The sequence below is a fragment of the Aquila chrysaetos genome, chromosome 19 (genome assembly GCF_900496995.4).
Source record: "Aquila chrysaetos chrysaetos chromosome 19, bAquChr1.4, whole genome shotgun sequence".
Classification (NCBI taxonomy): Eukaryota; Metazoa; Chordata; class Aves; order Accipitriformes; family Accipitridae; genus Aquila; species Aquila chrysaetos.
In genome coordinates, this window is record NC_044022.1 from 5,528,433 (window position 1) to 5,548,441 (window position 20,009).

Here is a 20,009-nt window from a genome sequence, read left to right on the forward strand (position 1 = left end):
AATTATCATTGCTGACATAAACGATGGAAGCAATTGCGTAGTTTGAATTTGGTTTTATATGGATTAGTGAATCCAGTAAAATTCTACTACTGATCATTAAATGTAGCACAGAAATATAAAATTCATTATTATTATAATTTTCAGCATAGATTAATATAAACAAGTCTCAACAAGCCCTTACATGAGCTAGTTTGTATTTCTAAGAAATGCGATATGGTTGGTTAGTTTTCACTGTCTAAAAACATTCACACTCAGGTTTTCCAGTGTTGTTTTAATCAGCTCCATTTGAGCATAAAAGCTGGAAGAAAATGTCATCGTATCTACCAGGCACCTCGGAGTGTAAGGTTACTGCAAGCTGCTCCAGCAAGGAGATGAGAGGCACGAGACATAAACTTGATTACTGCATGGTCACTAATTGCACTCCATGATACCTCCTTGCATCAAGAAAATATTCTTGATTTATCAGTCTTTCAGTTTTATCACATTCACTTGGGAACTGTGGTTTTAAAAGTTAAACACAATGCACATAATCTGATTTAAAGGAAAAAAAACATCAGTAATGCTGAGTTGCACTGTTTTCCCCAGTCACTTGGTATAGAAAATTTGTTGATGTTTAGTGAAGTAGGTGCCAATTCCGCTTCTAAATATCAAAGGTAAATTTGTCAGAAAGAAATCTGACAAAAAAAATGATTGAGCTTTTCTGTGTATGATTTTAATTCAGTTAGTTCTTATGGATTATTCAGACCTGAAGAAGCTCCATTGTACAAAAACATACTCTGAAATTCATATGACTTGTTAATGAGAGGGTTAGGTATTGTGTTTATGTATTGCTTTTGAGTTGGGCTTCGGTTTTTCCCTGTCATATTCTCCTATGGTAGTTTAAGTTATTGTTTTGGATGGAGACATTTTTCCAAATCTTTTAATGTTGAGGCCAACATTCAAGCCAATTTTATGTCAAGTTAAGTTTGAACTTTATATAGGATCGCATTTTCTGGAATTGGAGAAATTATTGAGCTCTTCACTGTGTGTCAGTTGGCACGCTTAATATATGGATTTAGATTAACAAGATCCACGGGAAAATGAGTTGTATAGATAAAGAATTTTATCATTCAAAATCTTGGCAATCCCAGTTATTTTGGTGTTTATGATTGTGCTGCTGAGTCCTGTTCTTCTCACCCGGTCCCATGTTAGCTGAAAGCACTGTCCCTACCTTGCTCTTTGTAGCACCAGGAGAAATGAAGAGGATCTGTAGGATTTAACCCTCTTTTGGCAGGTCTTTTCTTACACCTGAGTAAGTGGATAGGCAACAGATTCAGAGTTTCTCCATGCCCTATGGACTCTTTCCATTGCTGGAAAAGTGAAGGATCTTTCTGTGGTTGTTCTCTGTTCTGAAGCTACCTGGCTCCTTGTAGGCTCCTCAAATCGTGGGGTGTGAGAGAGAAATGTGCAACAAAACCACTCTTTTTTCTTTTTCCTGAGTCCTCTCTGATTCCCAAACCTAGATAACTCCTAGTGCTTGCTTTTTTTTTTTCCTTCTTTTTTTTTTTTTTTGCTGGCAAAAGAAAAACCAAGACCCAAACACTTAGCTTTCCAAAGCAGAACCGTGTTTTACTCTGAATTGCAGCTCTAAATCTTGCCAGAATTACTCCTTAAGGTCACTTTGCTGGCAAAGTTTTATGAGCAATAGCAAAGGCATTTGGGCTGCTTCTCTGCAGTCTTTGCTTAAATTCAGCTCCTGCTTGGAAAACGATTTAGTGCAACTGGTTTGAGGCTATTTGGTGTGTTTGTTTTTATCGAACCTCTAGACTGGGCAGAAGCTGATGGTATAAGTTACAATGAAATCTTTCTTTTCAGCAGCCAGTGAGCAAATGTGTTTTTCGAGTCCCTACTGTTATTCCATGGAATACCCTGTAAACTATATCTTAATTTTGTATGAAAGCTCTTTTTATCTGCAGAGAGAGATTGCTACTAGTGTTCCAAGAAGTCAGCTTTTAAATGAGAAATCCAGCAGACTTGGCTGTTAAAAAAAAAAAAAAAAAACAAACAACAGAAAAACCTTTTCTTCTCTGATATCCATTTTCTGGATTAAGAGAAGTTGAAGGTAAAAGCCACACTTTGTCACCGTCCAGAATTGAGCAAAAGCTGGTGGAGGAAGGGAGGAGAGGAGGGAGTCGATGAATATAAGCAGAAGCTCATTTTACATCCCAAGAACAACTGCCCTTCCGAGTTCCTGATAAATAACATCACTCAGTTGCTTTAGCGGGTTGTTTCTGCATCTCTACTCTTGAGCATCTTGATTCATGAAAGAAATTACATAATTACTGGAAATTCTAAAAAACATACCTGCCTTTCTTCTTGCTCCTAGCCAAGATATTCTGGCTTTGTAGGTAGATATGAAATGCTGTTCCTGTAAGACACATTTCAGTCTCATTTCAGCCCTTATTTATGCAATTTGTTGTGTGAGAATGGATTTCTGTACCCATAAAAACCATCTTCAATGCTCATTTTGATCCCAAGATGCCCATCTGCGTACATAGCTTGTTACAAGATTTAGTCCAAAATGCTCTTTATCTCAGATATTTGGCAAAAACAGTATTAGTGAAGGTGTGCACCTTTAGAGATTTATTGGCGCTTGTTAACTGTTACAACTGTTGTATGGTTTTGCTGTTTGTGAATAATACATTCCTACTGCCAATAAAAATCTTTTTATGTTGCAAGTGGAAATGAAAAATCTCCTTATAGATGTGCTTGAATACCAATACTGGGCTTTGCTGCTTGGTAGGTGGCATATTGTGTTTAAAGACCTAGGAATTGGCATCCCATGAATTAATGTCTCCACCAGACAACTGCTTTCCTGGCAATGCAATTGCACTATAAAAGGCTGAAAGTCGTAGTCTGTTACAATTACTGGTTAATTTGGGGAAGAATCTGGGCTTTTTTCTTTTTTGCCTTGTAGAGTGCTGCACAAAAGGGATTCCGCTGAGCTGAGTAGGTATGCTCAGGAGGCTGTTTACATTTCTTGATATTAGCCTTTGAAATGATAATTAAATATCATTGGCAAAAATAAACCTCAAATCTATTTATATTTCGCGCGACAACTTTCATCAGCTGCCAGGTAACGATGGGGGAATCTGCCCTGTGAAGGAGGGTGGAGGAGGACCTGGCTGTGGTTTGGAAGGCTTTGACAGAAATAGGACACTTCCACGGGTGATTTTTGTTCTGTTCTGGTTTGATACAGTTTAAAAAAAAAAAAAAAAAAAAATTCCAAGGCATGCTTTGCCATCTACACCAGCTCCTTTGAGCTGGCTGAATGAGAGTCAACAGCACCATGTTTTGGTAGAAGATATCTAAGGAAGTATCTGGTTCACAGAAGTAGTCCAGTAAGGCTGGACTCTGCCGTTCAAGCTCAGTGGGAGTGAAGCTTTGTCCTCTGACAGCATCAGTTTTGAGCTATTCTTTCACCTCTTCGCTGAAAAATCGCCACTCCTATAGCAGAGCTGTTCAGGGACAGCAAGGACGTGCAGCTTGGGTGGCTTTGTCCTAAACTCTTGTGGATCAGTGTGGGAGAGCAAATCTGTCAGAGCTCCCGGGAGACAAGAGGTTTTCCTCTGCAAGAGCATTTACCCCTTGCCGTGTGGCTGCAGAAGTGAGTGATGTTGGAGATCGATCCTTTCATTTTTTTCCTGTTGCCAGTGTTAAGATTTGGGGGAGTGTGAGGCTAACCCATCATGTTAAAGTATTTTAGAGATTTTGAGGGAAGGGGTTGCATCTCTTTTCTTGGCCTTATGGGATTCTTGTTTTGAGGTTTGCACTGTGAAATGGTCAATGATAAAAACTTCCTGCCGAGTTTCACATGTAACTGTATGTCTCTGGCCACCAGAACAGATTGAGACTGGCGAGATTTCTTAACTGGTCAGTCCCACTATGCCAATGATTTTATGTAGTAAATACTACCTGGGCAAAACCAAGAAGTAGGGTTGCGTTCCGTCATTAAAATCAGAGAAAGTTTTTCACAAAGCAAAACCTTTCAAGTCACTTTCCTCTTTTGTGCTTGCACTTTCTTAACTTTGAAGAGCGAGGTGACCAGCAGTCACCTTGGGGAAAGCCCTGAGAAGTTATTTCTTAAATGTGTCATTTCATAATGTGAACTGTCTCCAATTTATGTATTTATGCGTATTTCACAGCACGTTTGGGTTACCTTATGCGATTCTTCTAAACTTGTAGATCATGACTTACATATATAATGATTGAGATGTATCACTTTATGTATGTATAACACTGCCGAGGGTCACAAAAGCTATACAGGTGTCTTTATCAGCATTCTTCAGAGCTGAATGACTTTGTTAACGTTTCTTCAAAATCCCTCATGCCGAAACAGTCTAACCATGTAATTACCAAATCCCCTTCACAGAATTTCTCAAAGTATTCTGGTTTAACAAGTTAGGACATCATTAGACTTCTGCTGTCTTTTATTCTGTTAACACATTTCTTCTTCTGTTGCAAAAATAAATAATTTCTTCTTTTGTTATAACAATCTGTCAAGTTCCCAAACAGGGAATCCTTTCAAAAACACTGTTCCTTTTTTCTGACACTGCTACAGTACAAGCATCTTTAGGTGATCAGCAGCTCCAGAAGCAGGAACTTTTAAGAAGGACATCAAATACTGCAAGAAGTGACGTATCAGACACTGGCAAAACTGTCACACAGGCAGATGTAAGATTGATGTCCTCATCCGATTACCTACACGTAAATGTAAGACCATTCGATAAATGAAGGCTTTCCGTGAATTTCCAAAATTGCAGCCCTTCTTTGCAATAAACTATTGTAGGATTTTAAACATAAGCAAAAAAAATTACTGCATTAAGAATAATGGGAACTCACAAAAATAAGTTTATAATGAAAAGCGCCAAATGCTGATGGAGTGTTGTTACATGAAGGAAGGCAAAAAATTTCACTTCCTTTTTGAAGTCAGGAAGAGAAAAGGGGAGACGGGAAGAGGATGAAACACCTTCTACTGATTCAAGAGGAGATGATGAGCAGAGCTGTTACTTTTGCTAAACTTTTTATACAACCTCCTAGACAAGCATATTTTTTTTCAGTATTTTAACACTTAGACTGCAATATAGGTAAAATTTTCATCTCTTTCTTCCCCCAAATGACCCCAGGAAAATATGGTTCTTCCTTCTCTTGGCTTACTAAGGTGAAAGGAGATTGCTTCAGTGGGTCTTCAAATGTGTCTTTGAACGGGGCTTCTTTTCTGTGGAATTTTATACCAGTCCTGTTTAATCTTTTCAGCAAGGTTATCTTCCAGAAACTGGAATGTATGTAACAGAGTAAGTCCACATTCAGAAGCTGTTACAGCACATTTAGTTCATGGCCAAAAATCTACACAGTAGAAGTTTTGTGAAGAAGGCAGTATTGTTTTGGGGTTCTGTCCGCTAAAACATATTTTGCCCTTAAAATCCAATGTGTTTAATAATTTTTATTATTAGTTTAAAGCTGTGGTTTTGAAGAAGACTGATTTCATTTGATGGAGTACTTGGGCATTTTCTGCTACAGACATCGCTGCAGGCTTGAAGCATGGTATAAATGTCTTCACAGGTGTCCTGGGGCTTCTCATCGAAGGGTTGCTCTGGAGAGAAGGAAAACGAGCAAGCTGCAAGCAGAAGCGGAGGGCGAGAGCGGTCCCGGTGGGACGGAGCATCCTAGCAGTTTATCTACGGACGCAGATCAGGGAATAGTGCCAGCCGAGCAGAGCTTCACGTCGCCCGCCCTTCCTGCGTGGACGGATGAGCCCGGCATCGACAATCCGCCTTTTGAGGAGAGCACAGTAGCAGACAGTATGTCATCACTTATCTTCTCAAGTCTCTTTTATCAGATGTGGAAACATTTGTGGTGTCAGTTCTTGTCTCTTGCCAACCGTGAATGCGCGTCTTCATTTTCTGCTCTTTTCTCTTGTGATTCCTGGAGAAATATTAGTGGGTTTGGGTTACATACAGGTATACAACTGGGATAAGGTCACAGTTAAGAAGGAAAGAAATATCTCGGAGTGTGTGCTAGGTATCATGGTGCTGTATCATCCCATATCATATCGTGGTGCAGTAGTTCATGTTAATCTACTGGTAGCGCTGGCCTTGCAGCGAGACGGAAGGAGTGTGTCTTCCGTAAAATTACAAAAGTTGTTTTCTAAGATGAGATTTCTTTTCCCCTCTTCCCCCTTCCTCCCTACCCTGATCAGCAGCCTTCTCACACACGGAGTGCTGTCCTGCTCGAGCGAAAAGGCAGCTGAGTAACTCCTGCATCCATCTGCACCGAACGAGCAGTAATGTCTCTAGCATCTGGGATTTTAGAGAGGAAGCGCTGAGCCTTACCGCAGAGGAAGGTGGTCCTGTCCGCTTCCTTCTCCTCTGTATTTGCCATCCTTTAGCATCCCCCTTTTGCCTCTTCAGTTGTCTCCGTGCTTGCTTCAGAAATGGGCTCCTTTTCTTGACCCGGTAACTCAATGGCAGCTCCTAGTGCGGTTGTGAGACCAGCCGACGAAGAGGCATGACCAAGTCATGCGCTGTGGAGTAACCCCTAAAACACATTTTTATCATCATCACCAAATGTGAATACACAGGTGACCCAATTGGAAATGAATTGTATGAAATTTATTACAAAGGGCAGGATCCAAAGGGTTCAGAGTATCCTTTTCCAATCCAAATGACCCCATTTCAGGAAGCATGGATGCTACTAAGTCATTAGAGAGCTGTTTCTAATGAGCTAGGTGTTCCAACAAGTAGTGGAACTAATCCAATTGCACTTGGTTAGTTTGCTGTTAAACCGTTGTCATGTGGCCTGTCTACATTGTCCTTTGGTGATTTGCTTTACTGAAAGTGAATGAGGTATAAAGGATATTAATCATCTTTCTTTTTAAAACTAATTGGCAGCAAATCAACAGCCACCTACCTTGCCTGAAGGAGAGATCACTACTATTGAAATTCATCGATCCAATCCTTATATCGAATTAGGAATTAGCATAGTGGGTGGCAATGAAACGCCTTTGATCAACATTGTCATTCAAGAGGTTTATCGAGATGGGATCATTGCCAGAGATGGAAGACTTCTTGCTGGAGACCAAATACTGCAAGTATGGAACCTAATTACGTATTCTGTCTGCTTGCTTTCCATTCACTCCTTGCAGAACTGCCTGTTAAATGAGATGGGAGATTTGCCTTGTCGGACTATGTTGTGTAAATGTTAGCTTTGCAATTATCAGTTGGAAGGCAAATTAATATTCAGAGCAGAGCCTATTGTTCTAGCACTTTTGGCTATGATGCTCTATGTTGTTTATCGGACCAGTCCCTGGAATTATTTTTCCTCCTTAGCATCTCTTATCAATGTTCAAAATAAACTCATATTTTTCTGGTTTTAAATGTTGGGGGACCTGGTCTTTATTTCAACTTTATGCATGCTTTCCAAAGGAACCCAAGGTTATTTCTGGCTAACAAGTTGGCATAATTTGTCCTTTGTAAAAAGCAATTTGTGGATTGTAAGGCTGACTTCATCTGAACTGTTATTTTAATCTGGCTTCACTGTTACCTTCCAATAGCCTAGGCAGCTGACCTGCATTTTTCAGTATATGTACAAGAGTCAGTGATATTCTTCACTGGCATGATTTGAAGCAAGGTGCTCTAAATATTTTTCAAAAAAAGTAAAGAAACAATTAAAATTTAAGTTGGTTATGATCGAGTGTGTATTTTTGTTACGGTTTTAAGTAATTAGCCACAGACAGTGTAAAAAGAACAAATTCTATTAATTTTGGACTTTTAATTTTATATTAAGGGAAGGGATTGTTTATAGGACTCTTAAGAATGGCACTGAGTTCTACATAAACAAGACAGTCCTCCCAGCTTTTTTCTATTTTTAATCATTCCAGCTGAAACAAATATATTACCATCATTTCAAAATTACTTCAGTAACAATGTTTGCTTTTGATCTGATAGCCTAAGATCAGTCCAAAATTAGTATCAGCCTTTTTCATTTCACTTTTTTGAAATCAAGCCAATAGAAGTAGCTTAAATACTGCAGTTACTCTTGGAATGAAAGTAGTTTGCACTTCAGAAAATAAAGTCCCTTTTGAGAAACATGCCTTTTTCCTCTCTTGGAGTCTTAGCATAGCGGCTGGCCAAGAAAGCAACCCAAGAGGTTTCCAAAATGTTGCCTTTTTAACAAGCAGTTGCAGACACTGATTGAATGCTGCCTAATTTGTTTCGATACTCAAAGGCTCTCCTTGGTTGCCAGAATAGGGAGCTTGAGCTCCAGTGAAGCTTTGGAAATTCTTGCTGTTCGGGCAGGTGTCAATTATAGTTTCCAAAGCCGTAAGTGGTAATAAATCGACTACAAATAGGATTTATAAGCTGCAGTGAGTCTTCCCTATCAATGTGCTGGCACTGGGGCTGGCAGATGTTAGAGGGGTGTCCAGCAGAGTCCTGTCACACCAAGGGAGAGGTACAGGAGGTAAAAGCCAAAGTTTTTGGAAGATACAATATCTTTATTGCTTTGAATTTACCTGTGCAAGTGGAGAGCTGTTGGATTAAAATGACCAGGCTCGGTCTCTGCCGGCTGTGATGAAGTGCAGAGTTAGATGCAGTTCAGCATGCACGCTTCAGTTGGATATTTCTGAAAATGTCTTCAAAGGCTTTTATGAGCAGTAAAGGACTAAAAGAAAGCCAGAAAGGACTGCAAGGTGAAACTCAGCATTTTCTTGCCTAGTCAAACAAGAAGTATTACCCTTTTAAGATTTGAGGGAACAGCGTTTAGTAACAGCTACATAAAAGTCTATGTTGTCTGCAAGGTATAGATAGGTGCCTAACATTTTCAAAGTGCTCTACAAACTGTCCCTTTTTTGTGCTGGACTGTGACTGTAATTCATGTAAAACATGTCCTAATGAGAATCTCTTTCCCCGAGAAATGTTAAGGCTGTTTTATTCTGAAATTGTGAACTGCCTTGTAGAAAGAAGAATTACATTTTATTGCATATATTCCTCTGTGCCCTTTGAATGCTTCCATATTTTATGTATTTACTTTAGCTAGCGACAGCTAAAAATAAAACTAGATTTAATTTAAGGGGTCTGATGGATGAGCCCTAGCGGGTTTTGCTGGTGGCAGGTCTAAATGTTATTTCTCCTAGCTATGCCTCCTTTCTCTCTGCCGAGGTTGCAGCCTGTGTCGGGGCAGCAGCAGACCAGGACGCGGCCGTGATTCGGTGTCTGAGCTCATGGTGCTGCCGGGAGCGGCGGCTTTGTACTGGGTGTCGGGCTGGAGGTGGCCAAAACCACCATGGCCAAATCGTTTGGTGTTGACCTCTGGGAGCCCTTCAGCTCAGATGCGTGATGTAAATGTGGCGGCTGTCATACATAGAATTCTGGGTCCTTTCTCTTCCTAATTTTTTTAAGTGATAATATTGCTATTAGATGGTGGGAAGCTGCAAGTTTATATTTTTACTTAATTAGGTTGCAATGGGGAGCATTAAAAGGCTTAGCTAAGGCAGGTCAATATAGTCCATTTGGTGTTAGTTTGTATCTGCTGAAATTATGGGGCAGGGGTTCCTCCATCAAGCCACAAGAGTACATGCTAAGGATGAAGTTTTAGTGTTAACTTTGAACCCCTTCTTACAGAACAAGGTAAATAGACCTTTTGTGCTGGTTTTTGTGGTGCTCCTGTTACCTGCCGAACCTCATTGCACTGTCAATTTTTATCTTAACTTTATAGTGCAAGAAATGACTGAAGATGACTGATCTTTGTATCAGTGGGTCACATAACAAGCACAATTCTTGTTTATAGGGTGGGAAAGTTTAATCTGTTTTTCATTTACAACCGAATTTTGAGTGATATAGGTTATAAGTCTGAAACTCTGATCTAGGTCTTTTCCAGCCTAAAAATAGGTTTGTAGATTGAGCAGCCAAAGTGGGTTTGCAGGAGAGGGTGGAAGGACAAAAGAGGAAGCCTGGTAGGGTCAGGTACGTAGGTTGGTCCAAGGTTGGTTTTGCAGTGAGCCCTGAATTTAGTTTGGGAAGGACTTTATTTCCATAACCAACTAAACGCGTGAAAATATCATTCTGGGTTTTTTTGTCGTTTGTTGTTTTGCAGGTCAACAGCTTTGACATAAGCAACGTGTCTCACAACCACGCTCGAGCTGTGCTTTCCCAGCCGTGCTCGGTGCTGCACCTCACCGTGCTGAGAGAGAGGCGGTTCGGCAGCCGCACGCACAACCACGCCGACGGCACCGGCTCCCTGCGGGAGGACAGCTTTCAAGTGACGCTGCATAAACGCGACTCCAGCGAGCAGCTTGGCATTAAACTTGTACGCAGAACGGATGAGCCGGGAGTTTTTATTCTCGACCTTTTGGAAGGGGGGTTGGCTGCTCAAGACGGCAGGCTCTGCAGCAACGACCGTGTACTTGCAATTAATGGACATGACTTGAAGCATGGGACACCTGAGCTTGCTGCTCAGGTTATACAGGTAATTTCCATTCCCTACCTGAGTCCTTAGCTCAGCTTTATTTCTTGGGCAAAGTCTTGGGTAGAGTCTGTCCCGGACAGAACAGCTTGTGTAACACCTAAAAGCCTGCAGCGATGCAATTTGCTGTGATTTATGTTCTGGAAATCATAGTGCAAAACAGGGTCTGCTTTGGCACCTAGCAGATGAACTTCACCTCCTCAGAAGTGAAAAGTGCGTTAGTCTTCCCTGGCATACAGCCTGAAGGTTAGAAGACTGCTCATATGAGCAAGGAGAGTACCGCATAGCTATCACTTAGCAGAAAAAAAAGAGGATTATTATTATATTTATGTATGTACTGTAGTTTTAATCTCTCAGTAAGCTCTATAAAAGTGGGCTTTGTTTTGTGTTGATTTGCCTGTGCATGGAATTGGGGTTAAAACAGGAAAGTGATTTTTCAGACTTTGTAGAGGCAACGGGTAGCCGCTGGGAAGGGAAAAAATAGGTCTTCCATGAGTCCCATGCAGTAAAACTCATTTTCTGAGCGTTCAAGAAAGAGCTATTCCCAATGTCTGGCTCTGCTCTGGACACAAATATTACCCAAAGCTTGATGCAGTGTGACATATGACCCTTCCCTGTTCCTACAGGAAAACCTTTACTCTGTGCCTTTCTCCCAGTCTGTAAGGAAACAGCTGCAGCACATTGCTGCTTCCTGCTGATGGGATGTTGGTGAAAATTGCTCTGGTTTTAGGAAAGTTGGAATAGACCAGTAGTAGGTTCGTGCAGTCATCTTTGCTTAACCCAGCACCACACAGAGAACTCCGATAAAAATGAGTAGTAAATATTTGTTTCAGGAATCATTTCAAGAGCTTCCCTTGCAGTTAAAGGAAAATAACAGCGATCATGGGAATTGTAATTTCAGTTTCCCAGTTTTTGGATACAGTGAAGTGGTCCGAATTTTACAATTTTACCTCTATCTATTGAGGTGTGGTTTTGCAGCAATACAAATAGTTGATGTTTTATTTAACATCCGGTAACTGAGTCTCCTGATACTCCCCAAACTCCAGAATTTGATGGTCTGCTCGTATGTAACATCTTTCTTGGAAGTCTCTTTGGGAAGCACCAGCAGTGTTCAGAGCTTTTGACCAAGATCTGCAGACCCTGAAGCCATCACACGGGCATTTCTTTCTTTTATTGCTACACGTTGCAGAAGTTCACAGAGGCTGAAAATGGAATTGGGTGATTTTTAGTGTTTGAAGCTTCATAACACAAAGTGAGAAACGTCCTTTTGGCAAAGGATTTCCACCTGATGTAAATGTCATATCAGAACCAAAGGAGGAGTGTTAATAACCCCTCCGTTCTGGGGGGAATTACGGCAAGAAGCAAGTAAGGGACAGTGCAGTCTAAGCAGTTTGTGGCACCCCCAGGAACTGGAAAACAAGTTCTGCTGTTGTCTTGCTTCATATTTCATCATACATTTTTTCCTCCCTCTCTGCTAATAATATCCTAACAACTTCGTTCCTGTGGTTTATATATTCAACAGGCTAGTGGGGAGAGAGTGAATTTGATCATCTCTAGACCCCTGAAGTCACAGACGGTCAGTATTATCCGAGACACTGGGACTCACAACAGCAACCCACACCAACACCAGTCCCAGCAGCTGTTTCACAGCAGACCTAACTCACATAAGGTTGGTGTTTCTCCTTCCAAGAGGTATAAATACCATTTTACTCATGTGATGGTCCAAGTGTGTGGGAGGGCAAGACTGGAAGAAAGGGTTATACCTTCTTTTTTACCTACTTAAAAAAAAAAAAAAAAAAAAAAAAAGATTCCGACTTCCAAGTACTCAAGTCCTGCATCATGTCTGGAGTGGGAACAAAAGATATGCAACAGCTTTTCAGTATTTTCCTGGATTTGCTGACTGCAATAAAAGAGGCAAGTTCTCTGATCTCGTACAGCTGTAGTTGTTAGACCTTGTCTAAGACAGTGACTCATGTGTTACTGCTGCATAGGAGAGCTGTCTTTCAAGCACATTATTTTTCTGTTGCCGCTGTGCTGGCTGCAACCAGCAAGGACCGGAGATGTGGTGCACACCATCCAGCATATAAAGAGCATGTTGGAGGGATGTGTCATCTCCTCCGTGAGTCAGCAGCGCTGGCTGCAAGACTGCTGAGTTGTGCAGCGTCAAGCAGGGAGAGAAAGGCAGAATGAAGAGACTTTCATGAAGCTAGTGTCAAATTATCTGGAAGACCTGCAGAAATAAAACCTTTGCTTGAGATGTTCTTGTAGTTAGAAAAATATGATTTCTCACTGTGGAGAAATTGATTTTGTGAAATAATTGTCATGTTGACCATGTCAACCAAGCCACCTTGCCTCCTGTCCACTCTATTGGCATCACTGTTTAACGTCATACTTCTGTTGGGAGGATTTACATGTGTTGATAGTATTTTCTTTTAAAAGTTTGGGTAATTTCAGAAAAGAACAAGTGAGGCTTTAGGAAGCTTGTTTTCCTCCTCAGGAACAAATGTGAGGTTCCTGAATACAGTTAGTGACCATTAGTACTTGCCACAATTTTAGGCCCTATCAACACAATGATAATCAGAGCTTGAACCCACTTTCCATCTCCTAGCATGGGTTGTGTTCATATCACAGTTCCAAAGTTGATCCACTTGGCTGAGCTGATTTTTCTCACATATCAATGCCATCCCTGGGCTCTTTCAGAGTGGGAAGCCCCGTGTAACCGCAGGTGGACATTTCACGTGTTTCATACCATTTATCTTTGCCTCTCTCTCATTAACCTGCAGTTGGCTTAGAAGTCTTGTGGCTTAAAAAATGTTTATATAATTGCATGGCACCAGCCAGTTAGTCCTAAAGCCTGAAGACTTAAGAATGAGCTGTCTTTATAAACTATGGTATGTATGCATATAGCTACATATGTGATTAACATGTATATGCGAGGAACAGAGTCAGTCAGAGGGAGCGTGTGGCATTGGAAGTCGAAGAAAGCAGTGTTGCCATTTCCAAGGCAGGGGAATAAATAAGTATTTGTAGTTGGAAGAATCTCCCAGGCTATTTCTTCTGTTATTTTGGATTCCTTGCAAATATTCTTTTGATTTAAGATGCTACTACAGGCGTATGTGCTATGGTTTGAATGTGTCACTAAATATCCTGAAGAGAAAGGGCTTCAGCAAATAAAATATACTTTGATTCAGGTTTAGATCCTTTTGATGGGGCAAAATAACTACAGGCTAAACTTTGTAATTCAGGTGTTAGAAAAAGAAATACAGGATTTCTTCTTGCTTCAAGTTTGGGTCTTTGTTGTAATCATTAGGGAGTCTGCACAAGGCACCCATTACCAGCACGTCGCATTGATTGGCCTTAGTTACGTGGTGCTCCGGGAGATTCTACATACCAGCTGTGAAAGAAAATGTGATGTAGAAGGGCTTTAAATGGTCTCTCTTTGTCATCATGAAAACACATGTGTTTTCATTTCTTAGGAGCATCTTTGTAGTTCTGGGCCATATTCTACTGACAAATGAGGTAATGCTGATGTTCACCAAGACAGCAAAAGATTTGGTTCTGGTTTGTGTCCACTCTTTTGACCATATGATTTTGTAGTGCAGTCCTAAAATTTAGCCTATTCCAGTGTAGGATGATAAGAAAAACTGGGGTGAGATTTTCAACATGGGCTTTTATAAACTTTCTGTCTGTATTTAAGTATCTACATGAGTGGCTTGGCTTGGTTTGGTTTGGTTTGGTTTGGTTTGGTTTTCTTTTCCTGACCTGGAGGAAATCCAGCTGAAGCTGATTTGCACTACTTAGTCCTTTTAAGCCATTCTGTTAAAGTGCCAAAGTATACCTTTGGGGTGTATTTAGTTGTGTTTTGTTTGTTTTTTTTTTTTAAGTTTTAACAATGTTATTTATCCTTGTCAAACAGGATCTCTCCCAGTGTGTTACGTGCCAAGAAAAGCACATTACTGTGAAAAAAGAGCCACATGAATCTCTGGGAATGACAGTGGCAGGAGGCAGAGGCAGCAAAAGTGGCGAACTGCCCATCTTCGTGACAAGTGTACAGCCTCACGGGTGTCTGGCAAGAGACGGCAGGATTAAACGAGGTGGGGCTTGGCTTTCCTGGTGGCACGGGTGGCCTCTGATTGCTGTTTGATGATGTGCTGGTTTTGGCTGGGACAGAGTTAATTTTCTTCACAGTAGCTAGTATGGGGCTGTGTTTTGGATTTGTGCTGGAAACAGTGTTGATGGCGGAGGGATGTTTTCGTTCCTGCTGAGCAGTGCTTACCCAGAGCCAAGGGCTTTGTCCTTCTCCCCCCACCAGCGAGCAGGCTGGGGGGGCACAAGGAGTTGGGAGGGGACACAGCCGGGACAGCTGATCCCAACTGACCCAAGGGATATTCCAGACCATAGGATGTCATATGTAGTATATAAAGCTGGGGCAAGAAGAAGGAAGGGGGGGATGTTCGGAGTGATGGCGTTTGTCTTCCCAAGTCACCATTAGGCGTGACGGAGCCCTGCTTTCCTGGAGATGGCTGAACACCTGCCTGCCCATGGGAAGTGGGGAATGAATTCCTTGTTTTGCTTTGCTTGCGTGCACGGCTTTTGCTTTACCTATTAAACTGTCTTTATCTCAGCCCACAAGTTTTCTCACTTTTACCCTCCTGATTCTCTCCCCCATCCCACTGCGGGGGAGTGAGCGAGCGGCTGCGTGGTGCTTAGTTGTCGGCTGGGGTTAAACCACGACAGACGAGTACGTGCTCTGGAGTCAGGTGGTGTCAAAAGTCTTTTCACAGATGTAGGGAAGCGCTGGTGGATGCTTTTCTTCGTGTTTCAATAATGGAAATAGAGTATTTGGTATCGCACTTCCACCTTTTTGAGGAAAGGGATGTTTAGAGAGCGATAGCAGGGCAAGTGGATAAGACCAGGAAATGTCTGGCTAAATTCTTTAAAGCTGACGGTCATCCCCTGAGCTGAGGGTCTGGTGTGATGCTTTGCCCTGTAGGGCACGCATCCTGTTTTTTGCATTTGATTTGGTGGGCTGGGCCCCGTCTCTCTCCGAGGAATCTCTGCTCCTCGGTATAATCTCTGAACAGCAGAGATGCTCTGATGACAGGCCACAGCTCACCCCTGCTAATTTTACCCCCAAAGCAACGTCAGTGCTGACCCTGGTTCCTGAATGCTTTACCCTTTGGGACAGCTTGGGTTTGCCAGTCTTCAGGGGTGCCACAGCACCCACCCGTGTTCCTCAGCTCTGCAGAAGGGAGCTGGGAGGTGGAGGTTAGACTCGGTGTAGGTGAAGGCAGTCCTGCCTGATCGATAGCAAAGCATTTGATGATTAAAACACGTTGTGCCATATGTGTGAAACAAAGGCTGCCTATGGGACCTCTGCGATTCAGAGTTCACAGAATTACAGATTGTTTTAGGAAAGATATTTAGGAAAAAAAACTTCACAGATTGCAAATTTAAAAAGAACAGAGTGGGAGCATCCTTATAGGGTTCTGAGAGAGGGAGATTTACACCCACATACCAACGGGTACGCTTTCTTTTTCTGTACTACTGTGAAAAACACACTTGATGGAAGAATCACAATTGCTTTTTCATTGTGTAACATTAAAGTAGGCACAGCAGCAACAAAAGTGATTTCAAGTCAAGCTGCACCTCAACTTCAGGTTTCTCTTGGAGGAAAAAGCTTTTAAAAAATGAGTCTCGTTCCAGATGTGACCCAGGTGTTCGCACTTTTGCTTTGGTTTTTCTGGTTTTCAGCAGTGAGACATTGTGTGGAAGAGGAGATTGTCACTGCTTGGACAGTAAATAACATTCTTGTTTTCACCTTGAGGCTTTTTAAAAATATTCTGAAATAAAATAACATAAAAATCGTGGGAATTTTTTTAGTGGCTTTGACTCTTTCCAGATTATCTTTGTAGACATGCTCGCCCTTTCTTCTAATGGACTGGGTTTTGTACCAACCTTTCCAGTAGTTTTTAATTCCATTTTGTTCTCCCAAGTAACAAGTTAGAAAAAGCAGACGACCTAAAACACTCTGTGGAGACTCACTTATCTACAAGAGTTGGTTATTTTTTGGTGCCTACATTGTTCCTTCCATCATTCTTCCCTCCTTTTTAAAGTTAGAGTGGACCTATGATCCACCCATGGAAACAATTATGTAGTGGCATCAGCAACAGCAGTTGCGGACGAGATGGTGAGGTGCTTAGGTAATTTCTATCTCAAATTTTCAGGGCGATATACCATAGAAGCCGCAGCATTTGATGTGTTATGTGGAAATAAATGGTACTGATCCAGCTTAATAGTTCAATACGTTAATGTTTCAAACTGACGGTATAAGGCTTCAGAGCTATTCACGTTCCCAGGCTGTTAGTTCAGACTGTCTCAGCTCCAAAAAATACAGTATTAAATGAAACCCTGGCGCGGGAGGTGCTGTCGGTAGGAACGACTCTGACGGACTGATGTGTTCTCACTTGCGCCTTTGAACAGGTGATGTGCTGCTGAACATCAATGGCATCGATTTGACTAACCTAAGTCACAGCGAGGCGGTGGCCATGCTGAAAGCTAGCGCTGCCTCTTCGGTAGTTGCCCTGAAAGCCCTGGAAGTCCAGATTGTAGAAGAACAGCCCCAGGCTAACGAAGAGCAATTGAGTACCATCAGTGAAAATGAATACGATGCCAGCTGGTCACCGTCGTGGGTGATGTGGCTGGGACTTCCAAGGTACGGAATTAATTGATAAAGTAATTAGTTACCTGTTTTAAGCTAAGTCCGAGAGAGAGAAAAGCAGAGACCTTATTAGTTGCAGCACATCTGCCCTTATTTCTGCCTGACTGACCATCTCAGCTATATTCGGTTGGCAGTGTGCTTACAAAGCAGACTGCGAACGGGAGCAGTGTCTCCTTAGGAAACTGGAAGATGAATAGACTTGGTTTATCTCTTCACAAACCATACTAATTACTCATGTGGATTCTTCTCATTGAACACAAGTCATCTTTTCTATTGTTTAACCATATCGTATCTTTCTGAATATCTAAAACCAGAGAGATTATTAATAAAAACACAAAGTATATACCTACATGTCTCTTTTTGCTAATCTGCTACCTAAATTTACGAGGCCAAATACATAAGTTTAGAATATTGGACCAGACTTGCCATTCTGACTGACTCTTGACATGGGTCTCTTGCACAGGTAGAAGCCTGTAGTTACAAATCCCCCTGTGTTTTTTTCAAGAACCCACTACCATCTCTGCCAAACACAAAAACCCTTCACGATTTGCAGCGAGCGAGCTCCTCTTGACTAATCTGCAGTCTGCTAGACATCACCATGTTTCATTTTTACTCTTCCATTTTTCACTCTCTTGTGGCTACAGCTGTAAGCTCATTCCCGCATTGCTCGCTAGCAAGAAGAGCTCCCGCCACAGCAAATAGTGTTGTTAACTTCAGTCAGGGCATGCAGGTTAATTCCTTTCCCTCTGATAGAGTTACCAGGCTCAGGTCTGTAGTTTAAGCATAAAACAACAACAAGAACCAGGTGTATTGGTAGCAGAATTGCAGCTGAAGATAACAGAAACATGTGTCGGCTCTCCAAAGATTTCACACTTCTTCTGAGTTTTACTGTCAATTAATTTCTCTTCCATTCAAGTATTAATGAGTTACCTAATCTCAATAAACAGCTCTCAGTTTTGGTAAATGTACTTCCCTTCCATGCTCCAGCGGTGGTTTATTGCTTAGATACTACAGCTGCCCATGCGTGGCTCCTAAAGTTATGCTGTGTGTTGTGCTGCTATTCATTAAAGGAGTGTTGTACCTCAGTAAAGAACTTGGCATCTTTTTTACCCAAAAGTTCATTTCTGTGTTGTTTTTTTTTTTTTAATTACAGTCATTGCCAACTTCATTGGCAACAATTAATTTTCATTGGGGGAGATAACATACACCAGTACAGTTAGTGAAGCATGATCTGACTTATTTACGATCTGTGTAATAAAATGGTTAATCGTTTACATTTTCATTACTGGTGATGCATCAGTTCAGAGATAGTGAAGATGATGCATGGATTTTTAGACCTTTACTTAAAGACTGTGGCTGGAAGAAAAAAGCACTGCATTTTTGATTTGCAAACTAAACACATCAGGTATCCATTTTCCACCCACATTCTTGCCACCTGTGAAATCCCTAAAATGCCATGCTATTACTGTCAGTTTACAGTGTTAACTGTGTTTAAGTAATTATTCTAGCACTGCATTATTTCTTTCATGACACTTTTCTATCTCAAGATTGTGGGTTTTTTTGGTAATCGGTTTGAATATTGCAAAATTACTCTGGGAACAGAAGTCTAATCAACATCCCTCCCCATCTCTTCCACGCTTAGCACAGTGGTAATGATGAGGCAGCAGGTGTTGTGCCTACAATAAAAATATCTATATGTGGTATACATGGCTTTTTCTCTTGCTGTCCTGTGCTTCCATTCCACAGCTGCCTACATAGCTGCCATGATGTAGTCCTGCGGCGGAGCAATTTAGGGAGCTGGGGTTTCAGCATCGTCGGTGGCTACGAGGAGAACCACACAAACCAGCCTTTCTTCATTAAAACAATTGTTCTTGGAACTCCTGCATACTTTGATGGAAGATTAAAGTAAGCTGAAATAATACTAATAATAATCAACACTTTTAAATAATTATGTGCTGGTGCAACTAACCGCTTAAGGAAATATACTGTAGCATCTTGTGCTGGGGGGATCGTGCAGCCCGGTAGTGCTTTGCCTCCCAGTAAGTGTGATGCTGGGAAGTACAGGGTGTTTTCTGCTGGGGAAGGGGTGTCTGTTGGAGGTGGTGCTTGTGCTGGCACCGCTGCCATCTCCCGTCTTCCTCCCCAGCTGCAGTGCTCATGTCACCTGCTGTCTCCGTCTCCCTGTTGAACGCTTCTTTAGGCCAAGAGACATTGCAAAATGTTGATGTGCAGATCTGGCTAGTTCGTAACATTTTTGTCTTCCTAGAGCACAGCTGACAAATTGGAACTTATTTCTGTAAAGTGGGGAAAACTGCTTTATCCTTTCATATAGCCTTCTGAAGCCACCGGTGGAAACTCTGGTACTGAAGATGGGTGCTGCTGCTTTAATGGAAAGGCAAGAAAGTAGATGAAAAAGTCAGCACCTCTGAAAAGATCATTAACCAAGTCCCCATGTCAGTGCCCTGAGAGTCATTAGCTGGCAGGAAAAACACTGATAAATGAGCAAGTTCAGCAGAGGCCCCCGAGATGGGGGGAACTGGAGCACTTGCCCTACAAGGAGAGGCTGGGGGAGCTGGGCTTGCTCAGCCTGGAGCAGAGATATCTTCGGGGTCACCGAACAGCCCCTTCGAGTAACTTGCAGAGCAAGAGGAAGGGAGGCAACGGGCACAAGTTGAACAAAAGAGTGGGACTGGTTATAAGGAGAAGGTGTTTACCCGTGAGGACGGTCAGGCAGTGGCACAGGTTGCCCAGTCTCTGTCCTTGGAGGTTTCTGGATAAATCCCTGAGC

General features: G+C 41.8%; 1 protein-coding gene across 5 annotated transcripts in view; it reads left to right on the forward strand.

Annotated features, from left to right (window-relative positions):
• The window catches only part of LNX2 (ligand of numb-protein X 2), a 65,301-nt gene that overhangs the window by 41,001 nt on the left and 4,291 nt on the right, over positions 1–20,009 (forward strand). For 3 of the 5 annotated variants that reach the window (XM_030042346.2, XM_030042345.2, XM_030042344.2), the window contains 8 exons: positions 5,602–5,840; positions 6,239–6,382; positions 6,930–7,129; positions 10,132–10,503; positions 12,023–12,169; positions 14,417–14,594; positions 16,984–17,215; positions 18,968–19,126. In XM_030042346.2, the coding sequence (XP_029898206.1) occupies positions 5,602–5,840; positions 6,239–6,382; positions 6,930–7,129; positions 10,132–10,503; positions 12,023–12,169; positions 14,417–14,594; positions 16,984–17,215; positions 18,968–19,126 (1,671 nt within the window). The remainder of the gene's footprint in view (positions 1–5,601; positions 5,841–6,238; positions 6,383–6,929; positions 7,130–10,131; positions 10,504–12,022; positions 12,170–14,416; positions 14,595–16,983; positions 17,216–18,967; positions 19,127–20,009) is intronic. The other 2 variants (XM_030042348.2, XM_030042349.2) reach the window with 2 other exon arrangements.